We start from the raw sequence: 21,373 nt of genomic DNA, 5'->3' as shown, positions 1-21,373 counted from the left end.
GTTGCCTACAATTTTGAGTCTGCAAATATCTCCAAACGCAATTTAAATCACTCTAACCAATAATGACTTGAGTGCCTATACAAATCAGGTCCTATAAAATGTACCTGATATTATTGGCACTAACTGAAGTCAAGACACAGAAAATGGAGGCTGAGTTTATGCTCTTTTTTGCGGAGTAAGGGGGTGGAGAAAGATCAAGGTTCACATTTTTATGTTACTGTTTGGAGAAATGAGTTAAAATAAATTAACTGGGGCAGCAAGTTCAGTGTGACTGTACTGTATAATACCTGTTGCTTGATTTCACTTCATGGCCCTTCCATGCTGAAAAACACAAAACAATGCCACTGTAGCACAATCAGTATTAATTTTAGTCAACATTTGGACTTTGCAGCCACAACCAAAGGTTAGTTATTGATTCAGGCTCTGGAGCATCCACATGCTCCTGGAAGTCCTTGCTTACTTGAATTGATGATGTTCTCTGGAGCTGCGGATCTTAGAAGAAAATCGTTCTGCCAGTTTCTCCAGACTCCTGGAGTACTCCAGCTCTATCTCAGCCTTTCTGCGGAAGAACTCCTGGAGGTCCTGCAGGAGCTGCAACCGGGATTCGGATTGTTGTTCCAGACATTTGAACTGTTCCACCAACTGGGTACGGATTTCTGAACACGTACAAAAAAGAGAAGAGAGAAAGAAGCATTACACAAGCAAAACGCAACAGGCCCTACATGAGACTTGTCTTCACTTGCTTTGCCCCAAGCCTTGCAGTCCTTACTTTCCCCTACTAGAGTAAAACTCCCATTAAAGGGCTCAACACCCAATTAAAGCCCACTGAAGTCAACGAGAGCCTTTCCACTGACTTCCATTGGCACTGGATTGGGCCCTGAAAGGACTTTAGATTTTGACCCAGTAATCTCATATGGAACCTTATTCCTTGCAGAATATACAGTATTGCAAGTATATAAGTGGCTGACTTTAAAAGCCATCCAGTTGTCTTAGATAACACAAAAACTGTACTGCTATTTTGGTAATATTCCTAGTACTTTCATATTCTTAGTATAGGAAATAACACCACTGATACCTATTGACAGATGTTGACTTCTTAAAGGCTACTACAATAGGAGGCCGTTCCCCTCCAAATGCAAAGTCCTTATTTTCGTTCATTTCCCCAATATAACTGTTAGGTCAATTAGCATTTCAAATGGATTGTACACTGTGTTTTGGCTGAGAAGGAAGCGAAGGGGAGAAGATCCTGGAGTACTTTCAGGCCCTCCAAATTTGCACTCATAGAACCCTGTGAAAACAATTAGCTTAATGATGATTTGCAGCGATGTGGTCATGTGAGTCTTCAGGACCCAAGTGACTGATATACAATGTATTAAATGGAGTAGGAGGAGTGAGGGTGAGAGAGAGAATGAATTCTGTTTTTAATGCATCTCTGCCACACCTGTCATGATGGTATTTTAACACCTATTATATCCTACATGAATTAATATTCTTTAAGAATTAGATAAATCTGTGCTTTCATCCTGACACTGATCTAGTTCTATCTGTGCTGATAACATCAGCCATATTAAGTAATATATCCTCTTTGGCAAATCAGAACTATCTGCAAAGTCTGTTTTACATGATGTATCTCATTTTTATATGCTGGAGAAGTACTGTTTCCTTTTACCATTTTCCTTTTGACAAGACTTTTATCTTGTGCTGTGAAAGATCAATTGCATTTTTTCCAACTCCCACTTCTTAGCCTCTTACATAATGTAACTGAGGCTGGAAATCTCTTAAGCAGGACTGATTCTTGGAAGCTAAGTAAGCAGAATTGGCATAGGGAAAACATGGCTTACTCAATCTATTAGACAATTTGCCTCTCAGTGCAAGACAAGCACTATGGCACCTGTGGCACTGGGTGTTGGTATGAGGAAAACAAACCTTCCCAATTGCTGCTAAAATGTTTGAAAGGTTTATAGCCAAGGATTTTTGTTAATGGTTCTTTAAAGGGGTGAAAAGTCTGGGAAGGCTATAAGCAGGAAGTGGTTGTTCTTTCTTTCAGAGACTGCAACTATGCTTGCTGCCTGGAGGAAGGGAAGAGCCCTTGAAGGAGAAAACAGAAAGAGCTTGAATGGGGGGCTGGGGGAGAATCAGACTAGATAGTAGGGAACATTTCTTAAAAGTGACAATTAGAGCCAGCCACGGAGACTTCTAAAGGAGGCAGCTGCACAATGGAGGCACCTAAAAAAGGAAGGTGGAATTGGAAGCTAAAGATTAAAATGTGTCATGAGATTAGCATCTGCTCCCTGTCTTGTGGGAGTCAAGACTGTTCCCTAAAGGTACGTCTACACTGCAACTGGGCGCATGCCTCCCAGCTCGGGCTGACAGACACTTGCTAACTCGGCACAAGCTTGTGTGCTAAAATTAGTGTGGATGTTGCATAGCATGGGTGGCAGCACAGGCTAGCCACCCGACTACAAGCCTGCCCAAACCAAGCTGGGAGCTTGCTTCCAGCTGCAGTGCAGACACATCCTAAGAGGCCAGAAATTCAAAGCTAGACTTATGCAACTGCGTGTATCTAAACATACAGGCCAGTAGCCAAGTATGCAGATGCACGGGGCCAGCTGGACACTTCATCTAGCATCTGCATGTGCAGATATCCGATCTGTGTGTTCATACCAGATATTCACAAATGTACACACATAACTGCATGTGCCTAAACCTTCAAAAGTCTAGTCCTGTAATTTCTCCAGTAGGATTAGTGTGAAGAAAATGTCCTACATGATGCAGGAGACAACCTAGAACCATTTTAGTCAAGCCATCTGCAGAAATTTTAAAAATACTGAGCACATTTTTAAAATACATAATTTATTTCTACGAGATTTGTGTAGAGATTTTTTTAAACTCAATCAATTTACCTGCTTGCATTCAAGCTGAATAGGATGCGTCTGCATATCGTATATTGCAAAAAAGCTAATAGCCAAATACAGAATTAAGCCTGTATCCTCCATATCCTATATACCGAGCTGGAATTCTTATCTCCTACATTGTCGTTCTCGGGTGTAGATTGTGACAAAGGGACACAGCTCATAGTAAGGGATGGCATGGCAGGAGCATTATGACTCAGGGAGCCACAATTCCCTCCCTGCTCCTCCATTGCTCTAAAGGATGCAATAAATTGCAGCTGGCCTAATACCAGCACAAAACGACTACAGTCACCACTCCCATCCCTTCCCCTTGGTATGGGCTAAGTTCTCCCCTTACTCCAGAGGGCTAGAAATTTACAAACCAACGCCCCTGCAGTGGCTAACCTCCGCAGCCCAGTGCATTTGGGGATGCAGCCAAGGCTCCACACATTCCCTATTATTCCCAGATCACCGGCTTCTTATTCGTCCTTATGCCCCTGAGCAGTCGTGCAGGCTGAGGGGTGATTCAACCCTTAGTCTGTAAACTGTTCAGGCAGCAACAACTGTACAGTACAATGGGCCCTGATTCTGAGTGCCTCTGGTGCTACTGCAGTATAAATAATAATGCCCAACTCACTACAGAGTGATTTACTCTTAATGTTAGTGAGAAAAATGTGGATTTTTTCAAAATGTCGTAGCCCAGATCCTAAGCTGATATCTAATCGCTGCGGCACAAATAAAATCAGAGTTAGGCTGATTTATACCAGCAGAGGATCTGGCCCAATTTCTTTTTGCAGGTTTCCTCTTTTGAAGTCAGTGGAGTTGCATCTGCAACACCAGGAGTCAACTTGCCCCATTCATCCACAACAGAGGACATATTACATTCCATCATGACAACAGCCCAAGTCACATGGGTATCACAAGTCCCAGCCTATGCACTACGCTAAGCGAATCTGAATACACGCACACAAAGGGAGCAGAAATGCAATTTGTTGTTATTGGGAAAAGTGCTGCATCAAGGCTCATTGAACTGACTGGCCTGAAATTTCATTTCTCATAGACTCATAGACTCTAGGACTGGAAGGGACCTCGAGAGGTCATCGAGTCCAGTCCCCTGCCCTCATGGCAGGACCAAATACTGTCTAGATCATCCCTAATAGACATTTATCTAACCTACTCTTAAATATCTCCAGAGATGGAGATTCCACAACTTCCCTAGGCAATCTATTCCAGTGTTTAACTACCCTGACAGTTAGGAACTTTTTCCTAATGTCCAACCTAAATCTCCCTTGCTGCAGTTTAAGCCCATTGCTTCTTGTTCTGTCATTGGAGGCTAAGGTGAACAAGTTTTCTCCCTCCTCCTGATGACACCCTTTTAGATACCTGAAAACTGCTATCATGTTCCCTCTCAGTCTTCTCTTTTCCAAACTAAACAAACCCAATTCCTTCAGCCTTCCTTCATAGGTCATGTTCTCAAGACCTTTAATCATTCTTGTTGCTCTTCTCTGGACCCTCTCCAATTTCTCCACATCTTTCTTGAAATGCGGTGCCCAGAACTGGACACAATACTCCAGTTGAGGCCTAACCAGCGCAGAGTAAAGCGGAAGAATGACTTCTCGTGTCTTGTTTACAACACACCTGTTAATGCATCCCAGAATCACGTTTCCTTTTTTTGCAACAGTATCACACTGTTGACTCATATTAAGCTTGTGGTCTACTATGATCTCTAGATCTCTTTATGCCATACTCCTTCCTAGACAGTCTCTTCCCATTCTGTATGTGTGAAACTGATTGTTCCTTCCTAGGTGGAGCACTTTGCATTTATCTTTATTGAACTTCATCCGGTTTACCTCAGACCATTTCTCCAATTTGTCCAGATCATTTTGAATTTTGATCCTGTCCTCCAAAGCAGTTGCAATCCCTCCCAGTTTGGTATCGTCCGCAAACTTAATAAGCGTACTTTCTATGCCAATATCTAAATCGTTGATGAAGATATTGAACAGAACCGGTCCCAAAACAGACCCCTGCGGAACCCCACTTGTTATACCTTTCCAGCAGGATTGAGAGCCATTAACAACTACTCTCTGAGTACGGTTATCCAGCCAGTTATGCACCCACCTTATAGTAGCCCCATCTAAATTGTACTTTCCTAGTTTATCTATAAGAATATCATGCGAGACTGTATCAAATGCCTTACTAAAGTCTAGGTATATCACATCCACCGCTTCTCCCTTATCCACAAGGCTCGTTATCCTATCAAAGAACGCTATCAGATTAGTTTGACACAATCTGTTCTTTACAAATCCATGCTGGCTATTCCCTATCACTTTACCACCTTCCAAGTGTTTGCAGATAATTTCTTTGATTACCTGCTCCATTATCTTCCCTGGCACAGAAGTTAAACTAACTGGTCTGTAGTTTCCTGGGTTGTTTTTATTTCCCTTTTTATAGATGGGCACTATATTTGCCCCCTTCCAGTCTTCTGGAATCTCCCCCGTCTCCCATGATTTCCCAAAGATAATAGCTAGAGGCTCAGATACCTCTTCTATTAACTCCTTGAGTATTCTAGGATGCATTTCATCAGGCCCTGGTGACTTGCAGGCATCTAACTTTTCTAAGTGATTTTTTTACTTGCTCTTTTTTTATTTTCTCTTCTAAACCTACCCTCTTCCCGAAAGCATTCACTATACTAGACATTCCATCAGACTTCTCAGTGAAGACTGAAACTAAGAAGTCATTAAGCATCTCTGCCATTTCCAAGTCTCCCGTTACTGTTTCCCCCTCCTCATTGAGCAGTGGGCCTACCCTGTCCTTGGTCTTCCTCTTGCTTCTAATGTATTGATAAAAAGTCTTCTTGTTTCCCTTTATTCCGATAGCTAGTTTGAGTTCATTTTGTGCCTTTGCTTTTCTAATCTTGCCTCTGCATTCCTGTGTTATTTGCCTATATTCATCCTTTGTAATCTGACCTAGTTTCCATTTTTTATATGACGCCTTTTTATTTTGTAGGTCATGCAAGATCTCGTGGTTAAGCCACGGTGGTCTTTTGCCACATTTTCTATCTTTCCTAACCATTGGAATAACTTGCTTTTGGGCCCTTAATAGTGTCCCTTTGAAAAACTGCCAACTTTCTTCAGTTGTTTCAACAGCATATCTCACAGGCTTCATTATCAGCAAAGCGGCATGTTGGCAAGACAGCAAAGGAAGATCGATATTCTGGGATGCTTCTGGAGTTCAAATGCTTTGGCACGTATAACGTAAATTTGGGGCTTTTTGTTCTGCCAGCAAGAACACCACAAAGTGGAAGGGATTTCCAGAAAAACTGTATTTTGGTAGAACTAAAATGGAAATGTTTAGCTTCCTCATGCCTGCCTGCAAGAATCATAGAATATCAGGATTCATATCCAGCTTTTCGTCCACTGTAACCTCAAGGTCCTTTTCTGCAGAACTGCTGCCTAGCCATTCGGTCCCTAGTCTCTAGCAGTGCAAGGGATTCTTCCAACCTAAGTGCAGGACTCTGCACATGTCCTTGTTGAACCTCATCAGATTTCTTTTGGCCCAGTCCTCTAATTTGTCTAGTCCCTCTGTATCCTATTCCTACTATCCAGTGTATCTACCACTCCTCCCAGGCATAAAGCAAACCTGGCAAGAGCCTTCTGCAGGAAGCTGGGGAACAGTCATTTTAATTTTCCCAATGGAAAAAATCCAAAGTTTTCAGCAAATTTTTTCAAATGTGTGTGAAAAAGGGCATTTCCTGTTGGAAAATTCTTCTAATGAAAAATTTCCAAACAGTTCCAGTAAACTTCATTTCACAAGCTCCAGTGCATTCTTAGCAAGGCCATCACCACCTTTCACACAAAGGACAGACTAATACAAGGAGACCTTTTTGGCCGGCAGTGGGGATTTTTTTTTTATTTTTTTATTTTTTTAAAAAATATCTGCTCTTGGTGTCCCAATGCCACAAACTCTGAGCACCTCCTGTGATAGGGTTAGCATCCTGTCCTTCCACTGATTTCAATGGGAGTTAAAGGTATTCAGTGTCCTGTAGAAAGTGGCAGGATACGGCCCAAAATGCAGCTCTTTACTGCTTTGCTGACTGGATCCCTCCATCTCTTGCTTATGCCTGTGGCCTCTTATGGAGAATTAGTAACAATCTCCAGGAACACCTACGTTCTCTATTTTGTACATAGTTGCTGGGAACCTTTTTTTTTTTTTAAGTTGCTGCTCACTGACTAGCTAGAAATTACAAGTTGAAACAGCTGTTTTGACAGATGTGCACATACAGCTACTGATGCATCTGCAGTACATGCCACAGCCCATTTGTTTGACTTAGGCTGGTTCATTGGAGAAGGTCCACAGCACAGTCAAGCAGCTTTTCTAATTTCTGTTCATGTATCTCCTTTTCTCAGGTTTCTGCTGGAATAGGGAACGGATGTTCTACCTCGTGCTCTGGCTGGCTGGAGAAATGCTGGTGGAAACAATATTTGTTTCAATCCTGCAGCCTCTCATTTTCTGAGAAACTTCTGTGGGGATCCAACACCCAACCCAGACATTATTGGGCATCACTGCTGTCATGTTCCTATATCAGATATGAACTAGGCACAGAGCTTGCTTATACATACCAGATGTGTTCATAAGATCCTTCAATGCTCTGCCAGGTACGGCTGACGTTCATTTAAAGAAAGGCTTTTATACACAATGCCACCTAGTGGTTGAATAGTATTATACAATTTAGCATTCCATTACATCTCTCCCTTTAAGTCAGGGTTTCTCAAAACAGGGGTCGCCGCTTCTGTAGGGAAAGCCCCTGGCGGGCCAAGCCAGTGTGTTTACCTGCCCCGTCCACAGGTCTGTCCGACTGCGGCTCTCACTGGCCACAGATCATTGCTACGGGCCAATGGGACCTGCTGGAAGCAGCATGGGCCAAGGGACGTACTGGCCACTGCTTCCAGCAACTCCCATTGGCCCAGAGCAGTAATCCGCAGCCAGTGGGAGCTGCGATTGGCCAGACCTGTGGACGCGGAGGTAAACAAACCAGCCCGTCCCACCAGGGGCTTTCCTTACAGCAGCGGCAACCCGTTTCAGAAACCCAGCTTTAAGTTCTACATTCCTATCCTTTACAATATTTACACTATCACATTCTCTTTGAAGTTCAGTATGTATCAGTCTATTAAATGTCTCTGAATCATACTGATTTTCAAATTACATGACCTAAACACATAAACTTGGTCATCTGGCTGTCCATTAATTGCTGGCTGTGGTTGGTTTGGAATCCTTGAATCGTCTTCTTGTTCCACATTTGCCCTGTTGATTGCTCTCTGCGGAACACTGTAGACGTTGATTGTTTCTGTTTAACTCTCCATTGTCAGTCTTAATCACATATGCTTTGGATGCTTTATGTTCACAACAGCTGGAATTGTCCATCCTTTTTCTCCGCCCAATTTGACATGAACACAGACACCAGCTTCTAGACCGGGCAGTTCTCTGAGTGGCATCTGTTCTAAAAGTGTTCATAAGCTCTTATCTTTATCTGATCTGGAGACTCTCTTCATGTCTGGCCACTTTGGAAACAGGTTTTTTCCCCAGAGTTGGAACAGTAGTTCTGAGTTTCCTTTCCTTCTGCAGTTGTGCCGCACTAAACCTAGTAGCCACTATTGGTTTTGATCTGTAACTCAGAAGAATGAGGAATGGATCTTCCTGCTGCAGGACCTTTTTTTTTAAAAAAAAAAAGTCTGTCTGTACAGTTCTGTTGGCCTCTCCACTTGCTTGTAGATAATAGGGGTTGCTATTAATATGGTCACATTTAAATTTGGAATTATTTAAATTCTGCTGCAGTGAACTGTGGTCCATTGTCCACAATATGAGTCAACTCCCTGACTGCTTTGGTATGGCAAACAACTGCAAAATGTCTACATCTCATGCATGTATTACACCGTGTGCCCATGGCTGGATAGGCATCATTTCTTGGGATACGATTCCTTCCACACCTTGTGCGTGCAGGTTGGAATTTGTCCCTCTTAGCCTGGGAGTTCTCTCGCCTTGCCTCAGGGGTTTTTGATAATGGACTTTTAAACACTCAAGAGTCCGTTTTTAGCTTTTAAGCTAGTTTCAGGTTTGTCAAGTTGGTCCTGCTTTTTGTTCTGTTTGATTGATTCTGACTCTTTTGCTAACTATATAGCTATGACTAGGGTAAATTTTTTCTTAAATTGTAGTTGCTATGAAAAGTTTTTAATCTGTTAACCCAATAACCAGCCTGTCTCTGTGATTTTGGGGAATTCAAAAAATGAAAGTATCAATTTTCAGCCAATGTCTGCAGAACTCATACAAAACAGGCAAGATTTTCCCCTGGTTCTTGAATTCTTCTGTTGGAAACATGCTCTTGCATGAACCACTTTTCTCTGAGGAATAACATACATCACAGAGTCATCTTTGTGCCCGTCTTCAGTAAAGTCAAAGGATTTAAGGACTTGCTCTGCTCATTTCCCCACAGCATAAGTGGAAGATGATACCTGTATATCTCCAGTGCCTTTGTGCAGCTTGGTAGCAATGTGAAATCTTGCAAAATATTGTTTCCAGTCTTTTCATTCTGAAGATTTGTCAAAGCTGAAGTTCTCTGGGGCACTGAAGAGTGGCATGCCAGTGAGATCCTGCAACCTTTGTTCATTTGTTCCTTCTGTTGCTGTTCTTTGTTTACTCTGGACTCCATGTCATGTTCCTCTGTGCCAGATATGGACTGGCTACCGAGCTTGCTTATATACACCAGATGTATTCATCACAAGATCCTTTAATGCTCTGCCAAGTACGACTGAGGTTTGTTTAAATCAGGTATTTTATATAGCGCTAGCTAGTGACTAAATAGGATAACAGCTTAGCATTCCATTACAACAACTATCAACTGGGGTCATCTGGACAAAGCCTATGTTAGGGGCAGGGCCGGCTCCAGGGTTTTTGCCGCCCCAAGTGGCAAGGGGGCGGAGGGGAGCCACGATCATGATCGCAATCGGCAGCAGCTCCACCGAGCCGCTTTCTTCTTCAGCAGCAGGTCCTTCCCTCTGAGAGGGACCGAGGGACCCGCTGCCAAATTGCCACCAAAGAGCCCGACATGCTGCCCCTTCCCCTTGACTGCCCCAAGCACCTGCTTGCTGAGCTGGTGCCTGGAGCCAGCCCTAGTCAGGGGGTCTCAAACACACGGCCTGCGGGCTTATTTCCTGCAGCCCGCCAAGCTCCCCACCCTCGCGTCTGCAAAGCTCTCCTCCCATGCCAGCCCCAGCGTATTGCATCCCCACTCCTCAGCCTACCTCCAGGCTCTTCCCACCTCCAAACAGCTTAGTGCTTTCCAGGAGGGAGAAGGGGAGAAAAGGCGGGACAGGGGCAGGGATTTGGGGAAGGGGTTGGAATAGGGGCAGGGAGGGGGGACTTTGGGGAAGATGTTGGAATTGGGCCCCATGGAAGGGGTGGAGTGGGGCTGGGGACAGTGAGGTGCGGGGGGGGGGCTTTTGTACCTTTATATGAAAATATGTCAGTGATGCAGCCCTCCAGCCAGTATACTAGTCCTCATATGGCCCTCACGGTGATTTGAATTTGAGTTTTAGATCCCTGGTCTATGTGATCAATCTGCTGCAACTGGAAGGTGTAATTAACGACAGACTTAAGTCCTTCCTGTCTTACTCCTTCAACCCTTCGATTTTGAGACTGTCTACAGGTATCTGGGGTGACAGAGCTTCTTTCCTGACTCTGTTCACCTATCATCCAATAATCTCCTTGACATCAACAGTAACAAGTCTTACTATCTCTCATTAGTGTAATTCCCAGTACTATTTCCCAGTACTATTACATTATCCTCTGACTCTCAGTAACAAGGACCTAGGGCAAATATCATTGAGAAAGTGGCAGGCGACTTTAGATTAGATAACCGGTTTTGTTTTATTGTTTTCAGAACTATTTGTTTCTCCACATCTTGCTCATCAGCACAGTTTAAACCTATGGTCTCCAGCACTGAAGTCGTGTGCCTCGAACACTTGAGCTGGTAGCAGCAGCACTCTCCTGTCCCCTATGTGGACTAACCATGTGAGGTAGTCATGACACACACAGTGCATACGTGCGGTTTTTTTTAATCTAACCTTGGACAGGTAGGACAGCTCCAATGGCAAATATAAAGGAGGGTCCTGTATGTGCGAGAACAGCAGGTGATACAGTAAAACACTGGATGTAGGTCATCACTAAGAAAACAACTAAGTGAAAGCAGAAAAAAGTTTCACCATGAATGGAAATTCTCACTTGAAATTGCCTCTATTGGATCCTGAATAGATATATTATTAAACAACAATACTGCAAAGAACAGTCAGAAATTCAGGGGGAAAAGAAGTTTCCCAAATATGCTGTGCACTGCTGAGAGGTGAACTTCCTGTTCACGGCTTTATGGACAATTTTCAAGCCATTAAAATTCTTGAGAGCCCCAGTAAAACATCATTGAGGAGACTAAAATGGCCATTACAATAACCAGAAAGAAAGTTTGATCTTTTTCAATAATACCCTTTAGATTACAAAGATCTCAAAAAGTGTGAACTTTCTTAAGCGCCTGGCAGGTGAACTGCAAAAGCTGCAAAGAATGTGCAGGAAGAAGGACACCTGCAGAAATCTCATTATCAGCTAACATAATGTCTGCAATAATGGAACTGGAGGCTGCGGGCTGAGCAACAGTCACCGAAAAAGCAAAAGATACTGGAAAACAGTGATCACATACACTGAAAAAGGAAAAGTAACCCCAAAGTTAATCAGGCAGCTTACGTGGGCTCCTTCTTGTGCTAAACAGAAGAGTGAGCTCATTCATGCAGTCCAATCACATGTACTCTACTTGAAACCATTTTAAGTTGCTGGCTCGCATTAGTTACAGGACTGGAGATTTCTTCTGTAGCAGTCAATGGAGTAGACACTAAATGGTTTTCTTAAAACAACTTTCACTTTGGTCCATTCATTATCGCATGCCCTCTTCATACCACCATTCTTAGGAGGGCAAGTGTGATCCATTGTAGGCTTTGGAGGAGAGTAGCCACCCAACCTGCTTTAGACTTCTGCCCCCTCCCTCTTTTTTTTTTTTTTTTTTTAGATTAAATGATTACTCCAAGAGAACTTTCCCTTCTGCTGCTAGCACCCAACACACCCAACTGCTAGCCAGACTCTAAATCAGACTCTTCCTGGTAGCTGAGCTCACTGCATGCATGTGTCCTGCATATTACTGCAACCGAGACTGGAAAGCAAAACATCATGGTCCATGCAGGGCAGGTCTATTACATGCTGCACAAGGGCACGTCAAGCTTCCATTTGCCCAAGCCAACAGGCGCTGCGCTGATCTTGCTTCATCAGAAAATGGCTCTTTGCATCTCTTGCATGAAGAATCTCCCTGGTGTCATAATTAATTGTACTAAAATTTAGTATATCTGAGCACCAAGAAAATAGGTAGGGAGGGGTTCAAAACCAACACCTACATGTCAACAACCCCTGAACTCTGGGAAAAATTCAGATCTAGATTCAGTTCAGCATTTGACAGCTATATCCATAATGTGCCCAATCAAAACTCAGACTGAAATGGCTCATTACTGCTACAGTTCTTCCTTATACAGCACTGACCTTGATGAGAGGCCAACAGAACAGTACATCCATTGGGTATAAAACAACATGTCTATACCTCAGACCTATTCAGTACACTTCATTTATTCCAATACCACCATCATTTCCAATTCCTGAAAGGTGTCCTGAGGAGCTGGCTCTGCATGCATTGCCTGTGCTACCCCGGTTTCTTAACCAAGCTCACATCTGACCTACATCTGATGTAAAACACAATAATGCTACAAACAAGGATCAGTAAAGCAAAGCGTTTCTAGGATCAGCAACAAACAGTGGCTTGCAATTGAGATGAGCTCTGCATAGCTCCCACCTCAGTCAGGGAGCGGCTGCTTAGCCAGACAGATGCCCTCGTGACTTACCTAATGCATCTGCTGACTACACAAAATGAAAATACCAGGTCATGTCTTAGCTGCAGAATACACAAAGATCTACTAGATCAGTGGTTCTGAACCAGGGGGTACGCAGAGGTCTTCCAAGGGGTACATCATCATCTCATCTAGATATTTGCCTAGTTTTACAACAGGCTACCTAAAAAGCAGTAGCAAAGTCAGTGCAACTAAAATTTCATACAGACAATAATTTGTTTATACTGTGCTATATACTATACACTGAAATGTAAGTACAATATTTATATTCCAAATTATTTATTTGAAAATTATATGGTAAAAATGAGAAAGTTGGTCATTTCAGTGCTAGTGTGCTCAGACATTTTTGTAAGCAAGTAGTTTTTAAGTGAGGTGAAACTTGGGGTACACAAGACAAATCAGCCACCTTAAAGGGGTAGAGCACTCCAGAAAGGTTGAGGGCCAGCCACTGTACTAGATGAAGGAGAGCTCGTTTGAGGCACATAAGCTATGCCACAGACACCTGATTTGTAATAAAAATTTAAAAAAAAACCTAATGGCTACTAAAGGATGAAAAAAGCACACAAAATGCTGATCGAAAATGAGATCTCAGATCAATATCAGAGTGTTTTGATCTTAATGCTAGCAAGCAGCTCCTTTCTACCTCATCTTTCATTATGAAGGATTCCAGGGCAAATATCTGCATTTGCCACAGTCTGTACATGTACATAAACACACACATCATTTTTATCCACCACTGCAATGGAGCCACCTCTGGAATGGAACACAGAAGCACAACACAGAAGCACAACAACTCTGCACAACTGGTTTTGTAAATGAGAAATACCATACTCTATTGCAGGGGTTCTCAACCTTTTTCTTTTGGAACCCCCCGCCCCCAACACACACACACACACACACCCCAACAGGCTAGAAAAACTTCTAGGTCCACTTGTGCCATAACTGTTTTTCTGCATCTAAAAGCCAGCACTGGCATTAGGGGGTAGCAAGTAGGGCAATTGCCCGGGGCCCCACACCACAGGGGGCCCCAGGAAGCTAAGTTGCTCAGGCTTCAGCTTCAACCCGGGGTGGCATGGATCTTTAAAGACCATGTGGGGGGACTTTGGCTTTTTGCCTTGGGTCCTAGGAAGTTTAATGCTGGCCCTGCTTGGTGGATCCCTTGAAACCAGCTCAAGGCCCCCCAGGGTGTCCCGGATAGGGTGACCAGATGTCCTGATTTTATAGGGCCATTCTGATATTTGGGGCTTTGTCTTATATAGGTGCCAATTACCCCTCACCCCATCCTGATTTTTCACCCTTGCTATCTGGTCACCCTGGCCCCGGACCGCTGATTGAGAACCACTGCTCTATTAGAACTGCAGCAGAAATTTTGGAAGGCAGAATTTAGTAACCATAACTGAAAGCTGGCCCAGGACACCACCCCAGTAGGCTAAAGTCCCAACCTGGAGGGGGGGGCGGGAAAGAGTCATGTGATTTTTAATGACCATAAGTATCCAGCACGTCAATTTTAATCTCATTTAAAAAAATTGTACTTCAGTATCCCTTACATCATGCTCATAGATTCATAGACTTTAAGGTCAGAAGAGACCATTGTGATCATCTAGTCTGACCTCCTACATATTGCAGGCCCCAGAACCTCACCCACTCACTCCTGTAATAGACACCTAACCTCTGGCAGAGTTACTGAAGTCCTCAAATTATGGTATAAAGCAGTGGTCCTCAAATTTTTCAGGATCTCACACACACTCACACGAGCCAGGGCCATGGCCATGGCAACAGAGGGGACGTGTACAGGAATAAGGGGACCGAGGGTGGGGCCGCAGCTGGAGGTGGGCCTGTAGCTTGGGGCAGGGCAGGGGCTGAGTCACAGCAGGTGCCAGCAGCCGGGGCCGCAATTGAGGCTGGGGGTGGGCACAGGGCCATGCACCAGGACTACAGCTTGGAGCAGGGCGGAACAGAGCTGGGGTGTGTTCCCTCCCCATCTCCTATGGGGACTGGCCTGGGCCCCACCGTATACCCTCTACCAAACCTTCCTCCACGTCCCCTAGTGGAGTGTGCCCCACAGTTTGGGGACCACTGGTTTAAAAAAAGACTTCAAGTTAGAAAATTCACCATTTACACTAGTTTAAACCTGCAAGTGCACCATGCTGCAGAGGAAGAAGAAAAAACCCCAAGGTCTCTGCCAATCCAACGCAGGGGGAAATTTCTTCCCAACCCTAAATATGGAAATCAGTTAGTCCCAAAGCATGTGGGCAAGACCCACCAGGCAGATACCTGGGCAAGAATTCTCTATAGTAACTCAGAGCCCTCCTGATCCATTATACCATCCCCTCCATAAATTTATCAAGCTCAGTTTTGAAGCCAGTTAGCTTTTTAGCCCCCACTGATTCCCTTGGAAGGCTATTCCAGAACTTCACTCCTCTGATGGTTAGAAATGCTGGGGCCTTGCTTCCTTATGGTTTCAGATAGAAGAGACCATCTACTAACTGACCACTGCCTCCAACTTCTTGGGTTTTATCTCTTGGAGGCCTCCTATCCAAATAATGACAAGACCAAAGCCTTATAGATTATTGTAATCTGACTAGATCATAGCCTGAAAGAGCATACATACCTTCCTTAGCTATGGCACTTCTGGCATATTATTGTGCTCCTATTCTACCCAGCTGCTTTTGAAGCCAAGCATTTTGGACATTACACATTTTCAAGGATTAACAATGGCATTCACTAGAGCAGAGGGTGGCAGAGAGTAATTGCCTCAGAATAAAGCCCCCTTCAAAAACACCACTGGTATCTTTGCAAAGGTACAAAAATACCAGTTTCAGAAGATATTTTTAAAGTCTTTGCATTCCCCTGCTGACAACAGTTTCCTTCCCACATAAGGTCAATGGTGATTACATTACATCCCATATGGATTTTACATTCCTGTTTCTGCTGATGTCAACAGACTGGGTTTTCTGAACAGATCTCTGCTTTGCTGAGCAAGAGTGGTAGATTATTTTAACATTATCTCCAATTTTGCCTTCCAGGCTGCCCTAACACAGAGGATTACAACCCAAGGTGGCTGCTGCAACAGTCCTTAACAGAAGCAGTGCCTTGACATATGAATGGTTTTGATGGTGCGTTTCCCATCTGTTCTCTCTCTCACCTTTTCTTATTTCTTTGACGGTTTGGGCAGCTGTAGTTTATTTGATCTTTCTGTGTGGCACCAGGATTTCTCCTTAATCCTCACAGAGCTCCTTCATTGCAGTTCAGACTAACACAGAGAATAGAGCATAGTCTCTGGGACGTCGTTAGCTTTTACTATCCCCCACAAAGTAAGCTGAGTTAACAGATTGGGTTTGACCTGTGACAGGGGGCCACCAGCCTGTGTTGGGAGTGCTGTGGCGCTATGAAATCCTTACTGAACCTCCCAGGTGCCCACTGTCTCACTGGCAAAGAGTGAAGCTGAATGCAAGTTGAAGACGTGGAACTTTATTAAGGCCTGTGCACTGCTCCAGACGAAAAGCATGGGGGGGAAATGCAGGGTCAAGTGCCCCTTCCCCATACTGGCCTGCCAGGGGCAGGGAGGGAGAGGGGCTCTGTCACGGGGCAGGGGGAGACACATGGGGCAGTCACTTGTACTCCCCTTTTGATTGTGCCCCCCCTCCCCATATGGCACCAGTCATCTATGCACTGCTCTGTCCATGTGGCTGAGCTGCTTCCAGTCTAACTCCCTGCATTCCCTGTTCCTGTCAACAACGCTCCCTCTGACTCCAGTTCCACACATCATGATACACACTCTGGTACCTCCGTCACGGGTTCAGCACATGGCCACCTGCATACCCAGGAATCTCTGCTGGCCAGTGCTAGAAGGGAGGAGAGTGAGGCCACGGGCCCACCTCTTCTTTGCTTTGCCTTGCCTCTCCTCCTCTGCCTACATGAGCAGTGTCTGAAGGGAACTAGGGTGACCAGACAGCAAATGTGAATAAATCGGGACAGAGTAGACGGTAATAGGAGCCTATATAAGAAAGACTCCAAAATCAGGACCGTCCCTAGAAAATCAGGACATCTGGTCACCCTAAAGGGAACATACATGCTGCCACTGTGCCCCAGCAAGGAAAGGGACCTCCTTGCCTCTACCACTTAGTCATCCGCATCACGAACATGCAGTTTCAACCTCAATCAACAGAAGCACCTTCATTTTCCCTACTCTAATGATGTGTCACTTTGGCATTTTCTAGGTTCCTTCTAGAAGTTCACTCAGGTCAGTTCCATCCAAGTACACAGAGGCAAAGATCAGTATCACACCCAGCTAATTGTGACCCAAAAGGCAGTCGGCTCCGAGCAGCCACACAATTAATGGGCACAGCCAGTGACCCCTAGAGCTGTTGGAGCATTCTGAACGGGAAAAAGTTTGCTGTAGAAAACAAAACAGGGGGTTAGTTGTACCCGTAATGCTAAAGATCGAGGCAATAAATACAGGGAGGGGAAAAAAGACATCATTTAGTGCTGCAGAGGTTTGTGCATGTCACTCATTCACTCAAACACAGCATCTGCAGGAGCCTTCATTGTTACTTTCCTGCTGCCATAGCTACTTTCCTGCTGCCTTTAACACTTACCCTCCTTTCAATTAAAAATGAGCTAGTGGCTCTTAAGTAGCCTTTTCAGATAACAAAAAGATCCAGCCAAGCAGAGAAGGCTTCTTCGCTCAGTGCCTGCTGCCTAGGGAACCTGCAGGAGAGTTCAGGAGGGCATGCGTTCTCCCTCATGATCACACACTGGAGCAGACAGCCAGATGTCCTTGTGACGGAGTAACAGCCATTTGCTGCTGGAGAGGCTTGTTCCAAATTCCCAATTTCCTCCCATTCCAATTTAACCTTGTTCCAGCTTTCTAATAACCTGCTGCTTCACTTAGAACACAAAAAGGCCAGATCCTGAGCTTGTGTAAATCGACATTCCTTCCTGGAAATCAGTGGAGTTCTTCCAAATTATAGCAGATGAAGATCTGGCCCAGCAATCAGCAAAGTCTAAAAAAACAAAGCCCCACCATTAGCAGCAGTGTCTTCTGGACAGCTACAGGGTGAGTTTCATCAGCTACTGGGAGATTAATACGCTTTTTATTATTACTATTTATTATCAATCACATGCCAATTATATTCCTAATGCTACACAAATAGGAGGCAGTTTCTGTCCCCAAAATCTGGAAGACAGATAGAAGGACAAGGACACCCCACCGGAAGGAGTCCCAACAAAGAATGTATTTGTTTTGTTTCACATAATTGAACAGATTGAATTAATTTTCAGATATTGGGTGTGTTTGCCTCATGAAAGAGGTGGGTCTTTAGAAAGGGCTTGAATAAGGGGCAGACTCAACACACAGGAAACAGAGGGTCTTCCATTCAAAGTCTACCTGGAAAGTTGATGGAGAGACGCATAAAACAAGGTTGTGGCCCCAACAACTTCCAAACTGCTGTTGATAATAGAATTCCCTAGCTCTGGCTTCTATCAAACACTTACCATGTGAACCTTACCATAAATGCCACAGATTTATGTAGAAACCACCTTATACACAGAATTGCTGGTATAATTTGAAATTTAAAGCTACACTAATAGACTTTGACAAACCAAAAAACTACTGTACTGTATGAGGCTTGGCAGGCATTTGCCAAAAGCAGGAAGCAAAACAACAAAAACAAAAATGTTCATCTGGTCAAGTTTTCAGTTCCATTTGGTTAAAGTTACTTCATAATTTAACTCACAGGACTAGTTTTATCATTAAGTCATGCAACAGAACCAACTGGAGAACAAAATGAGACATTCTGCAAACAAACAAGGCAAAGCCCTCTTTACTTCATGTTTCCTTGGACTGCATTGGACAACAGGCTTTATAGATTTACTGCCCCTTCCAATAAACAAAAACAAACAAACAAAGTACTTTCCTCCATAAGCAGTTTTGTTATTACTTTAAATGGGGAGGCAGAGAAAGCAGAAGCAATTATCCCTCAGTACTTTGTACTGAGATGGCAGGAGCAGCATGGAACGACAGACAGGGAAAGGACTGTCCTCGCAAACTGACGCAGAGAAATAACATTTCAGAGAGATTACAGAATTAGTGTTTTCAAAAACAGACAACTCTCTGATATTGAGGGAAGTGGCTCGTTCAGGGGGATCTTAATGGGCCACAGATTTTTTCTCCATCATCACTCGGAATCCAATCTAGATCAGGAGGCTTTGAAAGCAGATATCATCCAGCCACTTACTTTTGTAAAATGCAGTGTTGGACCCAGTCCAATTCATAATAGATGAGTGTCCCTGCCAGAGAAAACTCCATGTATTTATCTATCTACGTTTTTGTGTCACACTCATCACTATGGTACCTGAGCATATTAGAACTGACCTAATTTTCAGAGGTGCTTGGCAGACACTGAAGTGAATGGCACCTCAAGGGAGGTGGGGGGGGAGCACCGAGAAAGAGGCTTTCTCTACAATATATGAGTGGTTCACACACACAGTAGATTTTCCACTTTTGCTTCCACTGGCCAGAGGCAGGTAGGATTGGCTGCAAGTTCTCTGCTAAGCCTGCAGCTAGCACCAAAAAGCTGAGGCCCAACGGGGCATGGAGAATGAACTGACTCAGAGGTGGATCCTCCAAGTTAAGGCCCGTTGGCTGGGAGATGTGGAAAAAGCTTGCATTGCAGCACCCATTTTGAGAGAATGTCAGTCCCAGGGGCCATCAATTACTGGTCACCACTGACAGTGAATTGTTGAAACCATTAAATTAAAAATATCTGAAGTCTGCAGCCCTGTTGTTTTACCAGAGTCTTTCCTCAAACTCATTGCAGTCCTGAGAAGCAATGCTATTTTAAAAGCATGTTATTTTAAAATCACTATAAGGACCTTCCTATCTTTAGTGAAGGTCTTAATTTAAGGGTAGCTAGAGAAAAAGAAAGTGTTTTTTAACTGGTGGGAAAAAGGCTAAGAGTGGTGGATTACAAGTGGGTTACTACTCTGCATCTGCGTGTCTGTTGTGTGTATGTCAACCCACAAGGAGGAGCAGATTTCATGGTGGCTTCAATGAGCACTACAGGTTTGTGGCAAAATGTCCCATCAAAGGGATGTCTGCTGTTCACATCCCATCTCTTTATCTGGAGAGAACACAGAGCACAGAAGCCACTGGCTTATGAAGGTACAAAGAGTCAGGGACTGGAGTAGGGCCAGCAGAGCATAAACCCAAATAGTATATCATCCTTGTAGTACTGCAGATGAACATAGCTCTTGTAGCTGAAGTGCCAGACAAGAGAATGGGAAGGCTGTCACTAACGGGAAACTGACAAGGACACAAAATGACTAATATGCCATGGCAAGGCCATAGCATAGATGCCCTTGGCCCTTTTACAACCAGCATTTTGTTTTCACCCATATCAACTCCTCAGATTCCCCAGCCCTGAACCTTTTAGAGCCAAAAGCTCATGTATTACAGCCAAACTGCGATTATCACAACCCAATACAGCAATCACATTGATTAACCAAAGATCAGCTATATTTCTCCTCCTCTCTCCCAAGGTCTGAGTAAAGCTAGGTTCTTGAGACTCCCTGTACCCCAAAAGGGAGCCTCTCTCTTCAGAACAGGGATTTAGGCGGGGCAATAGGGCCTGAGATCCCCAATCCCTGGTAGGACCTCATGACCAAAGTGCAGAGTTGGAGAAGCAGGAGCGCCAATCCCCTGAAATCTCTCTATTCTTATCTGTACCCCTGGGACAGCGAAGATGATGGATAGGCCAAAGAGTTTATCTACATTAATCTTCAGATACCTTGTAATGCTTTACGTATTATTTCTAGAGCAAACATTTCAGTTATATTGATTATTATGCAAGACATCAATGCCAGCTGCTCGGCACACATGACCTATGAGAACACCAGCCTGCATAGCCCAACGTTGATGAGCAACCCTACAATAAGCAGCCTGTATGCACCCCCTAAACACTGATGGGCAATCTTACAACAACAAAGTATGAGTAGCTCCACCAGTGTACAATAATAAAGTGGTAAAATGCATTTTCTGAGGCTGGTAAAGAGACTGGAAATGTATATTTTACATTCAAGCTTCCAAGGATTTATAAATGAATCTCAGTATTTTTAAATTGATTTTTAAAAAGGTATGAAAAATAACTTGAGATCCTTCTTCAAAAAAGCTTTGATTCAGAGCAGCCAGATAGTGCAGATATGGCATATTTGGGCATTAATGATTATTTCTCATTATACTGCAAGCATAAAAGTCAGAACATGCTATAAATTATACACTGTAGACTTGACGCACACCACTAAGGTTCTCTAGCTAACCACCAAAAGCTAAACATGGAAAATGATCCCTTTCATTACTGCCTTTTATAAACATTAAGTTCCTCCTAGAATGCAACAAGATGATTTACAGTCACTTAGAATATATTTTCTATTAAGATAATGAGCTTTGCGATGCTAGCTGCTGTAGGCAGTGGCAGATGCCAACTGAAAGAAACC

At 43.8% G+C, this 21,373-nt stretch overlaps 1 protein-coding gene across 4 annotated transcripts in view; it reads right to left on the bottom strand.

Moving 5' to 3' along the window:
* The window catches only part of SRGAP3 (SLIT-ROBO Rho GTPase activating protein 3), a 263,835-nt gene that overhangs the window by 99,383 nt on the left and 143,079 nt on the right, over window positions 1-21,373 (bottom strand). For all 4 annotated transcript variants that reach the window (XM_030569715.1, XM_030569712.1, XM_030569713.1 and 1 more), the window contains exon 2: window positions 461-656. Coding sequence is in view for 3 of the 4 variants with exons in the window: in XM_030569712.1 (XP_030425572.1) it covers window positions 461-656 (196 nt within the window). In the remaining variant the exon portion in view is untranslated. The remainder of the gene's footprint in view (window positions 1-460; window positions 657-21,373) is intronic.

The sequence above is a fragment of the Gopherus evgoodei genome, chromosome 7, assembly GCF_007399415.2.
Source record: "Gopherus evgoodei ecotype Sinaloan lineage chromosome 7, rGopEvg1_v1.p, whole genome shotgun sequence".
Lineage (NCBI taxonomy): Eukaryota > Metazoa > Chordata > Testudines > Testudinidae > Gopherus > Gopherus evgoodei.
Note: the sequence above shows the minus strand (reverse complement) of the source record. Positions and strands in the feature narration are given on the sequence as shown.